The 12019-nt window shown below is 43.9% G+C and overlaps 1 protein-coding gene across 3 annotated transcripts in view; it reads left to right on the top strand.

Annotated features, from left to right (window-relative positions):
* The first annotated feature begins 3675 nt into the window (after positions 1–3675).
* LOC121549059 (semaphorin-3C-like) overlaps positions 3676–12019 on the top strand; it is a 50718-nt gene continuing 42374 nt past the window's right edge. The window contains exons 1-2 of one of the 3 annotated variants that reach the window (XM_041860876.2): positions 3676–4089; positions 8376–8550. In XM_041860876.2, the coding sequence (XP_041716810.1) occupies positions 8415–8550 (136 nt within the window). In that variant the 5' untranslated portion in view covers positions 3676–4089; positions 8376–8414. Of the gene's footprint in view, positions 4090–4195; positions 4324–8375; positions 8551–12019 lie in introns of those variants that run through there. The other 2 variants (XM_041860885.2, XM_041860892.2) reach the window with 2 other exon arrangements.

Genomic DNA, 12019 nt, shown 5'->3' with positions numbered 1-12019 from the left:
CAGATACCTTATTTAAATAAGTATTCAGACCCTTTGCTATGAGACTCGAAATTGAGCTCAGGTGCATCCTGTTTCCATTGATCATCCTTGATGTTTCTACAACTTGATAGGAGTCCACCTGTGGTAAATTCAATTGATTGGACATGATTTGAAAAGGCACACACCTGTCTATATAAGGTCCCACAGTTGACAGTATGTTAAAGCAAAAACCAAGCCATGGAGTCGAAGGAATTGTCCGCAGAGCTCTGAGACAGGATTGTGTCGAGGCACAGATCTGGAGAAGGGTACCAAAAAATGTCTGCAGCATTGAAGGTCCCCAAGAACACAGTGGCCTCCATCATTCTCAAATGGAAGAAGTTTGGAAACACCAAGACTCTTCCTAGAGCAGGCCGCCCAGCCAAACTGAACAATCGGGGGAGAAGGGCCTTGGTCAGGGAGGTGACCAAGAACCCGATGGTCACTGACAGAGCTCTAGAGTTCCTCTGTGGAGATGGGAGAACCTTCCAGAAGGACAACCATCACTGCAGCACTCCACCAATCAGGCCTTTATGGTAGAGTGGCCAGACGGAAGCCACTCCTCAGTAAAAGGCACATGACAGCCCGCTTGGAGTTTGCCAAAAGGCACCTAAAGACTCTCAGACCATGAGAAACAAGATTCTCTGGTCTGATGAAACCAAGATTGAAGTCTTTGGCCTGAATGCAAAGCGTCACGTCGTGAGGAAACCTGGCACCATCCCTGCGGTGAAGCATTGTGGTGGTAGCATCATATTGTGGCAATGTTTTTCAGCTGCAGGGACTAGGAGACTAGTCAGGATCGAGTGAAAGATGAACGGAGCAAAGTACAGAGATCCTTGATGAAAACCTGCTCCAGAGCACTCAGGACCTCAGACTGGGGTGAAGGTTCACCTTCCAACAGGACAACGATCCTAAGCACACAGCCAAGACAACGCAGGAGTGGCTTTGGAACAAGTCTTTGAATGTCCTTGAGTGGCCCAGCCAGAGCCTGGACTTGACCCCAATCTAACATCTCTGGAGAGACCTGAAAATAACTGTGCAGCAACGCTTCCCATCCAGCCTGACAGGGCTTGAGAGGATCTACAGAGAAGAATGGGAGAAACTCCCCAAATACAGGTGTGCTAATCTTGTAGCGTCATACCCAAGAAGACTCCATGCTGTAATCGCTACCAAAGTTGCTTCAACAAAGTACTGAGTAAAGGGTCTGAATAATTATGTAACTGTGATATTTCAAAAAAAATAAAATAATACATTTGCAAAATTTCTAAAAACCTATTTTTGCTTTGTCATTCTGGGCTATTGTGTGTCAGTTGATGAGGAAATAACACAATTTAATCAATTTTAGAAAAAGGTTGTAACGTAACAATGTGGAAAAAATCATTGGGTCTGAATACTTTCCGAAGGCACTGTGTGTGTGTGTGTGTGTGTGTGTGTGTGTGTGTGAGATAGATAGATAGATAGATAGATAGATAGATAGATAGATAGATATATCTAATCACACAGTTGAAGTCGGAAGTTTACATACACTTAGGTTGGAGTTATTAAAACTCGTTTTTCAACCACTCCACAAATTTCTTGTTAACAAACTATAGTTTTGGCAAGTTGGTTAGGACATCTACTTTGTGGATGACACAAGTACTTTTTCCAACAATTGTTTACAGACAGATTATTTCACTTATAATTCACTGTATCACAATTCCAGTGGTTCAGAAGTTTACATACACTACGTTGACTCTGCCTTTTAAACAGCTTGGAAAATTCCAGAAAATGATGTCATGGCTTTAGAAGCTTCTGATAGGCTAATTGACATCATTTGAGTCAATTGGAGGTGTACGTGTGGATGTATTTCAAGGCCTACCTTCAAACTCAGTGCCTCTTTGCTTGACATCACGGGACAATCAAAAGAAATCAGCCAAGACCTCAGAAAAATTATTGTAGACCTCCACAAGTCTGGTTCATCCTTGGGAGCAATTTCCAAATGCCTGAAGGTACCACATTCATCTGTACAAACAATAGTACGCAAGTATAAACACCATGGGACCACACAGCCGTCATACCGCTCAGGAAGGAGAGGCGTTCTGTCTCCTAGAGATGAACGTACTTTGGTGCCAAAAGTGCAAATCAATCTCAAACAGCAAAGGACCTTGTGATGATGCTGGAGGAAACAGGTACAAAAGTATCTATATCTAGAGTAAAACAAGTCCTATATCGACATAACCTAAAAGGCCGCTCAGCAAGGAAGAAGCCACTGCTCCAAAACCGCCATAAAAAAGCCAGACCACGGTTTGCAACTGCACATGGGGACAAAGATTGTACTTTTTGGAGAAAAGTCCTCTGGTCTGATGTAACAAAATAGAACTGTTTGGCCATAATGACCATTGTTTTGTTTGGAGGAAAAAGTGTGTGTGGGGGGGTGCTTGCAAGCCGAAGAACACCATCCCAACCGTGAAGCACGGGGGTGGCAGCATCATGCTGTGGGGGTGCTTTGCTGCAGGAGGGACTGGTGCACTTAACAAAATAGATGGCATCATGAGGAAGGAAAATTATGTGGATATATTGAAGCGACATCTCAAGACATCAGTCAGGAAGTTAAAACTTGGTCGCAAATGAGTCTTCCAAATGGACAATGACCCCAAGCATACTTCCAAAGTTGTGGCAAAAGGGCATAAGGACAGCAAAGTCAAGGTATTGGAGTGGCCATCACAGGGCATAACTGAAAAAGCGTGTGCGAGCAAGGAGGCCTACAAACCTGACTCAGTTACACCAGCTCTGTCAGGAGGAATGGGCCAAAATTCACCCAACTTATTGTGGGAAGCTTGTGGAAGGCTACCCGAAACGTTTGACCCAAGTTAAACAATTTTAAAGGCAATGCTACCAAATACTAATTGAGTGTATGTAAACTTCTGACCAACTGGGAATGTGATGAAATAAATAAAAGCTGAAATAAATAATTCTCTCTACTATTATTCTGACATTTCACATTCTTAAAATAAAGTGGTGATCCTAACTGACCTACGACAGGGAATTTTTACTTGGATTAAATGTCAGGAATTGTGAAAAACTGAGTTTAAATGTATATGGCTAAGGTGTATGTAAACGTCAGACTTCAACTGTATATAATGGAGAGCCAGGCTATAAAAAGAACGCAAGTGGAGGAAATGAATAGTTTAGGAATATTTGTATGAATGCAATAGTAACTTCCATAGGATATCAAATTATCATCAGAATTCAAATAACGTCACACAACCAATTTTAATATCTCAGCATTAAGAAAACATGTCCCCCGACTAACTCAATATCTGGGCTATATCATTTTATGACACTACAATGAAATATTGAATGTGTGTTTTTTTAAACTGGCTCTAGACCATGTTAGTTGTGATTTTATTATTTGGAAATGTTCAACAGGAATAATATTTAGTATTGGGTTGGTGTGTAGTGTAGATAGTGAAGGAGGAAGTGTCTGTGTTGATTTTTATCTGCCGCTGAAGGGCAATATGACTGAATGTGTTTGGAGTGGGCAGTGAGTTTCCATAGATGCCCTGTTAGACATAACTGATTGGTACTGGCTCAGTCTCTCTCTGATATTCTCCTGCTTTCTCCCTGGTTGCCTCTGTCTGTCTGTGTGAGGTAGGAGTCCTCTGTCTGCCTGTGTCTGTATGAGATGGGAATCCACCACTGGACCAATGTTAGTACTGGGAGGGATTGGGTGATCAGTCCGCTGTCTCGTTAGCTGACGGAGGGGGAGAGAGAAAGAGAAGCGAAGAGGGGTTGAGGAGGAGGGGGGACTTCAGTAGAGTATGTAATAGGAAACCAGCCCTTTCTCTCTCTCTTCCTCTCTCCCCTTCTCTCTTTCATCTCTCCCTTTCACTCGTCAAGTCTGTCCTGCAGGCGGTTGGATGGAATAGCAGCAGCACTGTCTTCTCAGCCTTCTCTCTGGGAGAGTCACCAGGGAACCGTCTCAGTGGTACTTAAGTGCCTGACGAGGATAAGGACTGGGTCAACACAGGAACAAACAGGGAACCAGGGCTTGGGATCGGGACAGAGACAGAGCAGGAGAGGAAGCCTTATAAGGTGGGTGCTAGGCTGGGCTGTCCTAGGCTGGGACAGGGGTGTGTGGACAGTCAATCTCTGTGACAGAGAGATCACTCACCGGGGCGGTGAAAGAGAGAGGCGGTAGTGGGAGAGAGCTGCATGGACTTGGGCTAACAGGTGCAGGGTCCCAATAGACTGAGACTGAAGGGGAATAAGGAGGGCTGAAAGGGAACACATTTAGACAAGTATGACGAAAAGCTCCAAAAGACAAATGTAACTACATTTGTGTCTTGTTAATTTGGATATCTGTTTGATGGTTTCTGTGTTGAGTTTTGTCACATGATATGTCTGAAATGACATGTTGTGAGGTGTCTGAAAAGTAATGCTGATCATTGAATGTGTTTTTTATTATTCTCCATCACTGATGTTTGCAAACCATACTGTATTTATGTTATATTTACATTTACATTTACATTGAGTAGAAATAAGTATAACTGTTATAGGACGTACTATTACCAATATATCAGGGTGAAAACAAGTGTGGCTCTGCTCTGGGATTGAGAGACTGAGATTCATGTCAGGTTGTCTGACATTAACTATATGAGTAAAAATAGAAGGTTGTGAGTCAGATGATTGACTATAAACCAAACGTTATACAATCACTCAGTTTTTCTTAGCTTTCCCTAGTCAAGCGTGTGCTTGGCAACGTATTCCGTGTAACCGAGCCGTTGACTGGTGAGTGACAGGGTGTGGTGTGAACACTCGGAGCTCCTCTGTTAGATCCTGTAGGCAGAGGGAACACGCCGATACAGACAATTCACACAGAGTTCAACTCTTTAATCTCAGTATATTATTATCTGTTGTTTACCATCCGTTTTTATTTATATCCTCTAAATAGCATCTCTGTCATGACTACAGAGAGAGACAGTGTAATTTATGTGTTGTAAGTACAGTGTGATTATCTCTATCTAAAGTAGGAATCTTTGTACAAATAGAACCAGGAAGAAGAGTGAATATAGACCAAAACAATCCATTTATCAAGTCGTAATCCAGATGGGACTGCTTTTTCCTCATTAAGTTCGATGTACAGTGCATTCGGAAAGTATTCAGACCCCTTCACTTTTTCCACATTTTGTTACGTTACAGCCTTATTCTAAAATGGAATAAATTGTTTTTTTCCAACTCAATCTACACACAATACCCCATAATGACAAAGCAAAAACAGGCTTTTAGAAATTTTGTAAATGTATTAAAAATAAATCACTGAAATATCACATTTACATAAGTATTTAGACCCTGTACTCAGCACTTTGTTGAAGCACCTTTGGCAGCGATTACAGCATGGAGTCTTCTTGTGTATGACGCTACAAGCTTGGCACACTTGTATTTTGGGAGTTTCTCCCATTCTTCTCTGCAGATCCTCTCAAGGTCGGTCACGTTGGATGGGAAGCATCGCTGCACCGCTATTTTCAGGTCTCTCCAGAGATGTTAGATCGGGTTCAAGTCCGGGCTCTGGCTGGGCCACTCCTGCGTTGTCTTGGTTGTGTGCTTAGGGTTGTTGCTCTGGAGCAGGTTTTCATCAAGGATCTCTCTGTACTTTGTTCCGTTCATCTTTCCCTTGATCCTGACTAGTCTGCCAGTCCCTGCCGCTGAAAAACATCCCCACAGCATAATGCTGCCACCACCATGCTTCACCTTAGGGATGGTAGCAGGTTTCCTCCAGACGTGACGCTTGGCATTCTGGCCAAAGACTTCAATCTTGGTTTCATCAGACCAGAGAATCTTGTTTCTCATGGTCTGAGAGTCTTTAGGTGCCTTTTGGCAAACTCAAAGCGGGCTGTCATGTGCCTTTTACTGAGTAGCTTCTGTCTGGCCACTCTACCATAAAGGCCTGATTGGTGGAGTGCTGCAGAGATGGTTGTCCTTCTGGAAGGTTCTCCCATCTCCACAGAGGAACTCTAGAGCTCTGCCAGAGTGACCATCGGGTTCTTGGTCACCTCCCTGACCAAGGCCCTTCTCCCCAGATTGCTCATTTTGGCGTGGTGGTCAGCTCTAGGAAGAGTCTTGGTGGTTCCAAACTTCTTCCATTTAAGAATGATGGAGGCCACTGTGTTCTTGAGGACCTTCAATGCTGCAGACATTTTTGGTACCCTTCCCAGATCTGTGCCTCGACCTTATATAGACAGGTGTGTGCCTTTCCAAATCATGTCCAATAAATTGAATTTATCACAGGTGGACTCCAAACAAGTTTTAGAAACATCTCAATGATGATCAATAGAAACAGGATGCACCTGAGCTCAATTTCAAGTCTCATAGCAAAGGGTCTGAATACTTATGCAAATAAGGTATTTCTGTGTTTTATTTTTAATACGTTTGCTAAAAAATCTAAAAACCTGTGTTCGCTTTGTCATTATGGGATATTGTGTTTAGATTGATGAGGAAAATGTTTTGTTTAATCCATTTTAGAATAAGGCTGTAATGTAACAAAATGAGGTAAAAGTCAAGGGGTCTGAATACTTTCCGAATGCACTGTAAACACGCTCAATTGTGTAAAATGTTAATAGTCCATTACAAAAGACAGACAGGGGAATTGCTCTCATTCAATAAAGACATTACCGCAGAGCCAGACGATCAGATCTCCTGTTCGGCATCCAGGAAAAACAAATCTGCCTTAAAATGTCATACATTCATCGATATTAGTTTTTGAAAAGAGAGACTCCCTCTGAAGTGGTGAGATGGAAAATTAATTAGGCAAAGGGCCAAGCAACACACAATAAACCCAATTATCATTATACCCCATCGGTAATGTATTGCTGTATTTATTCAAGTGGACTGAGTACCGACAGACAAATTAATGTGAATGTTTATGGCTCTCCATGTGGCTTTGTACACTAGAATGTGAAGCATTGCTCCTTATAAGGCTGTTACGTATATCAATGTGGAGCTTGGTTAAGTATATGGAACACTACCATGCTGCCAGACATGCCTTAGGAGATTAGTCAGGTCAGTTTTACTAACTAGGTGCCAGTCATATTTGTAGGTATCGCCATGATATCACCTGACAAGGTTATACAGTATGGCAGTGGTAGATTTAAAGCAGGAGAGAGTAGTTCCAGTTGTATGTGTCTAATCCTGGTGAGGTGGTGTTTCATGGCAGGCCTGTGTCTTATCTCACAGTAATGACGCCTGGCACTCAGCAGCAGTAGAGGCTCCGGTCTCCAGCGATGGCTTAAGCAGCTGTGAGGCTGACATCTCCAGTCCAGCACAAGGGCTTCTCTCTCCGGGAACGCACCCCAGTTAGGGAGGGGTGGGCTAGGGCCAGGGCCAGTTTAGGAAGCCATGCTGCCAAAGAGATCTTAGCCCTTCTGGACTTTTCCATATGCGTTCTAACGCTTCCCACGCATGCACAGCCCCTCAAACTACGACCCTAGCCCCTCATGCAGTTATGGTTACATTTCAGCTGGGTGAAATATTGTCCATGGTCCATCTGATCCCAGTGCATCAACCTTTCTGTCAGCTGTATCCCAAATTGAAAGTTTCATAGATATCCCATATCCCACCCTCATCTATGTAAGCCATCAGAATATAGATCTGCCTTTGTGTGGGTGCATTTTATTGTTTCCCCCATTTTTTTATTTTATATTAAACAAATATGGATACTTTGCGCACAATACATTGAGTGGCGTGGCCATGAGCAGAAGACCCTGCTCAGTTATTCCAGAGGCAGTGAGAAGCTCAGTCTTTCGTTAGCAGTAAGATAATCTCTCTACAGGAGAAAGTCCCCTGGTAATACCTGTCTTTATCAATAATTGAGCTCCTCTTGTCCAATAATGGATGCAGGGTGAAGGCAGAGATGAGATTCTCCCCCAGCTCTTGTGTAGAAGTATCTCATCCATATTTAACAGTGAGCCATGTTAAAGGATTTGGTAACAGATGGATTTAACTGTCATGTAACGCTCTGATCTCTTTCCTTTAAAACGGATCCTTATGATTTATTTTAAGCATTATTATTATTAGTAGTAGCTGAAGTAGTAGTACTAGTAGTAGTAGTAAAAAATGTAGTAGTGTATGTAGACACCATAGGAATGGGATAGTAAATGGAGGACTGCAGCCCTGCTAGTTTTCATCCTACCTTTCTAATCAGGGATTGATTTAGACCTGGGAAACCAGATGAGTGAATCAATCAATTACTGGGATCTATTAACTACCGGGAAGAAAATAAAATCCTGCAGTGGTGTAGCCCTCGTGGACTGGATTTGAGCATCCTTGCCGTATCTGTGGTACTGTAGTCTGACCAGTAATGTACCTCTCTCCTCCTCCCTCAGGTCATTTGGACTAGGTGTGGTTCCTGAGGCCCTGCTGTCATGGGGTGGCCGGAGGGTGCCGTGAAGACCCCGCCCTGGGTAGGAGTTGGACACACCCTCCTGAATCTCTCTCTCCTCCTCACCTGTGTCTCCAGCTTCCTCCAGCCACTGCCAAGAGTCTTCCTCCCCTTCGAAGGTAAAGAAACGGTCATGCCTGTTTACTCCAACAGTGAATCCCTAAGCATCGCAGATATGCCCTCCATCTAACCTTCTACAGAACACCTGTGAAGCGTTACCTCTGGCTTTGTCTCATCCTAGTCTGCTGCGTTTCACCACAGCTGTGATGAGCTTACAGAACACAATTAAGCTATTAGTTTATGGTGTTAATGTCTCACAAATGGCCAATAACCGATTGATGCCCAACCAGAGGATGTACAATCCTCTTTGTCATTTTGAACTAACAAGAAAATACTCTATAATTACCTTCTCTGCACTGTCTGAGATGAGATTATTGAACGTTCCCTTAGACGTTTGCATTTTGATTGACGTTTAACCAGCGTTCTGCGTCAGATAGTGGGAGCGCGGCTCTAACCTTTATAGTACCCATGCTGCTTAGACCCTGTGGGCCTTAACATTGTCATGTTCTTGGTTTGGGCCTGTGAGACCCTGAGATCGTGGCTCCATTGTTCTGTTCCATGTCAGTGAGGCGGGCCAGAGCCGTACCTCTGTGAGATTGTACTGTACTGTGTCATGACTGACTGCCCTGGCTCAGCCTGTTCCTGGTTAAACTTTAAACACACACAGTGGATGGAGGCAGTGTTTCCTTTGCATGTGAGTGTTGTTACAGCCTCTGGGTTTGATTCTGTTTTATTTAATTTTCTTGACACATGATGATTGGGTGAATTATTAACTCTCTGAACTAGGAAAGAGTTTGCGGGGGAGGAGGCTGGAGGGGTTGTTTCTTGTTTCTCATACTTTCAGGAACCACCCACCCCTCCTAATAAGTGGTGTAACTGTACACTGGTGTTGATGTTGTACAGGGACTGCTGGGTATGTTTGATCACCTTTCAGTACCTCCAGGCCGACTATTTTGCCCAATGCAGGAGAGACTATGTGGTTGTGCTATGTCTGTGTTGCACATGTGTCCGTGCGGCGTCTGAGTGCTCAGATGGTGTGAAGAGGTGTTGTGACTGTGAATCGTTGTCTTTGGAAAGGCTGTGATGTACTGGGGTCATCTTTTTCCTTGACTCCCAGCAACTTTCTCTTCCTCTCACTGTCTCTCGTCCTCTCTCTGTCCCTTTTCTCCTACTATCTCCTTCTTTCTCTCTTCTTCCCTGACTCTTTCTCTCTCCTCTCCCTCTCTTCTTCTCTCTGTGTTTCTCTGTGATTTGTCTCGCATACCTCCGAGTGCTGTAGCCTAGCTGTCAGACTGAGACAGGCAGTGAAACACCCCACTCAGCAGAGCTGCTAACAGACAGGACCCAGACTGTATAGACTCTTGTCTAGGGGATGTGTGGAGCGTGGCGGGTGGCTTGGAAAAAGCCTGCTCACTCACTGCAAACAGACCAAACCACTCAAATACCTCTGTGGCTTTTACATACAACCACGGTAGGCCTATTCAATCCTGCCCTGTTAAAATGGCTGACCTCCAGGATTCAAGGTCAACATGCTGGGAATGAATATATCCCTACTGCTGATCATGGGATTGGTTAATCCCTTTTGCATGTGTGGATTTGATTTGTCCCCATTTCCTGCTTTAGTTCTGTTCTACTGTATCTGAGTGAAACGTAGAGGGGAGCTATTATCAGTAAAAATAGGTTATAAAGTGGTTCTTGGTTGGGTAGCTCTGGTTTTGTGGTGGACCGGTAATAGCTCTGTCTTGAAATTTGAAAAGTCAGGTGTGTGTCTTTGTCACTTAGTATGATCTATGTGGGTGCTTCGCTGTGCTTCGTTCCCATGGGACTCATTGGATTGAATTAGTGGGAAAACAGAAGCGGAGGGGATTTGGCAGTGACTGGAAGTACATTTCAAGGTAAAGAAAGGAATGGAGATTTGATTGGGAGCCAAGATTTCAGGTGTGGGTTAGCTTCCATCCTGTGATTTTAGAGCTATTCTATCCAGGATGTTAAGCACAGGGGAGTTGAGCTGAACTGATCTTTGTTGGTGGAGATGGAAATAATTTGCCGTCAGGGCGGACAGGCTCCATATTTCTCCCTGCCTTCAGTGGAGCTTCTGCCTGGGAGAGATCCAGATGTAGCGAGCTGGAGACTCCTCTGACGCAGGGAGAGGGCTCTTCTCTCCAATAAACTCCAGTGTGGATGTCCTCACTGAGGGAAGTATTTGGGGTGCATGGGCTCTCTCCAGTGCCAGGGTGGGGAAGAGGAGAGGTGCAGGACCCAGAGAGGGTAACAGGTGGGGGGTCCAGTCAGCAGCAAGTGTAAGGGTGTGTGTCAAAGGTTCTGCACTGGAGGCGAGATATACTGTAGTTCCCTAGGGTAAGGACTCTTTATTATTACAGCCTAAACTCACTAAACTAAAACAAGAGAAAATAAACTCTGGGAGGAGGCTTGGGTCAGTACACAGTATCTCACTCTCTCCCTCCCTCTATCTACCCATCTTTCTTTCCCTTTCTCCTGAAACTCTAGCTGAGGGTGAGGCAGGTTCACATGGCTGAGTGAGTCAGCTCTCGTCTCCAGGAGAAGTTGCTGTCACTGACATTCCTGCTCCCTCACACTGCTTAATCTTGTCTTGGAGAGGCAAACGCAACGGGACAGCAACCAAAACACAATAATAAACAGTGAGAAACACAGGCCCCAGAATGCAGCCCTATATAATAAACAGTCAAATACGGGCATACGTTTCAGTAAAGCTGGAAAATAAAGCTGGGGGGGGGTCCATTCTTAGCAGAAATCATTATGGATTTACCAGCATGATAAGAGATTTGTTTTTAAACTTTTGTTTTGAATCACTTTTATTTTCCCCAATATTTATTCTAGCGTCCCCTTTCATTTAACATATTCCAAACCACAAACTCCATCTGTTGTCTCAGTGAAAGCTAAAATAATGAATAGCGGAGCGCTCCGAAGTCAGTGTTTTGTCAACCACGGATAAAAGAAGATTAGGGCCATATTTTCCCATGAATCATTCAAATGTGGGAATGGTACAAAGCCCAGGACTAAGGACTGAATAATAAACCACTAACAGTCAGGCATCCTATAGCTTTCTCTGAGCAGGTGAGGTGTAGATTAGACTGGACTAGGTCTAATCCTATGTCAGGATTCAGACAAACGCAGAGAAAATGTAATGGCAAAAAAAAGATTTTCAAACATACAGTATCTGGAATTCATCTCAGTTTATTTAGCCAAATGACTGAGCATGGAAGAACTTGGATCATCAGTTTCTTCGTCAGAAAGACTGAGGGCCTTGTGAGGCCTGTCTCACATGATAGCATGCCATGTTGATACTCTCTGTTGTTTGACCCAGGTGAAACAATTCACAACATTTCACAACCTTTTGTTAGGCTGTGTTCAGCACCTGCCAGTGAGTTTACAAGCAAATACGACAATGTTTTAGCCCTGATCTAATTGTTAGGGGGCCATTTTAACGAGGTGCCTGCTCAGAGCTATGGCTGTATGGTACTTACCACACATCTAAGGCTGTCTGTA

The sequence above is a fragment of the Coregonus clupeaformis genome, chromosome 4 (assembly GCF_020615455.1).
Source record: "Coregonus clupeaformis isolate EN_2021a chromosome 4, ASM2061545v1, whole genome shotgun sequence".
NCBI lineage: Eukaryota > Metazoa > Chordata > Actinopteri > Salmoniformes > Salmonidae > Coregonus > Coregonus clupeaformis.
This window is presented reverse-complemented; position numbering and strand designations above follow the sequence as displayed.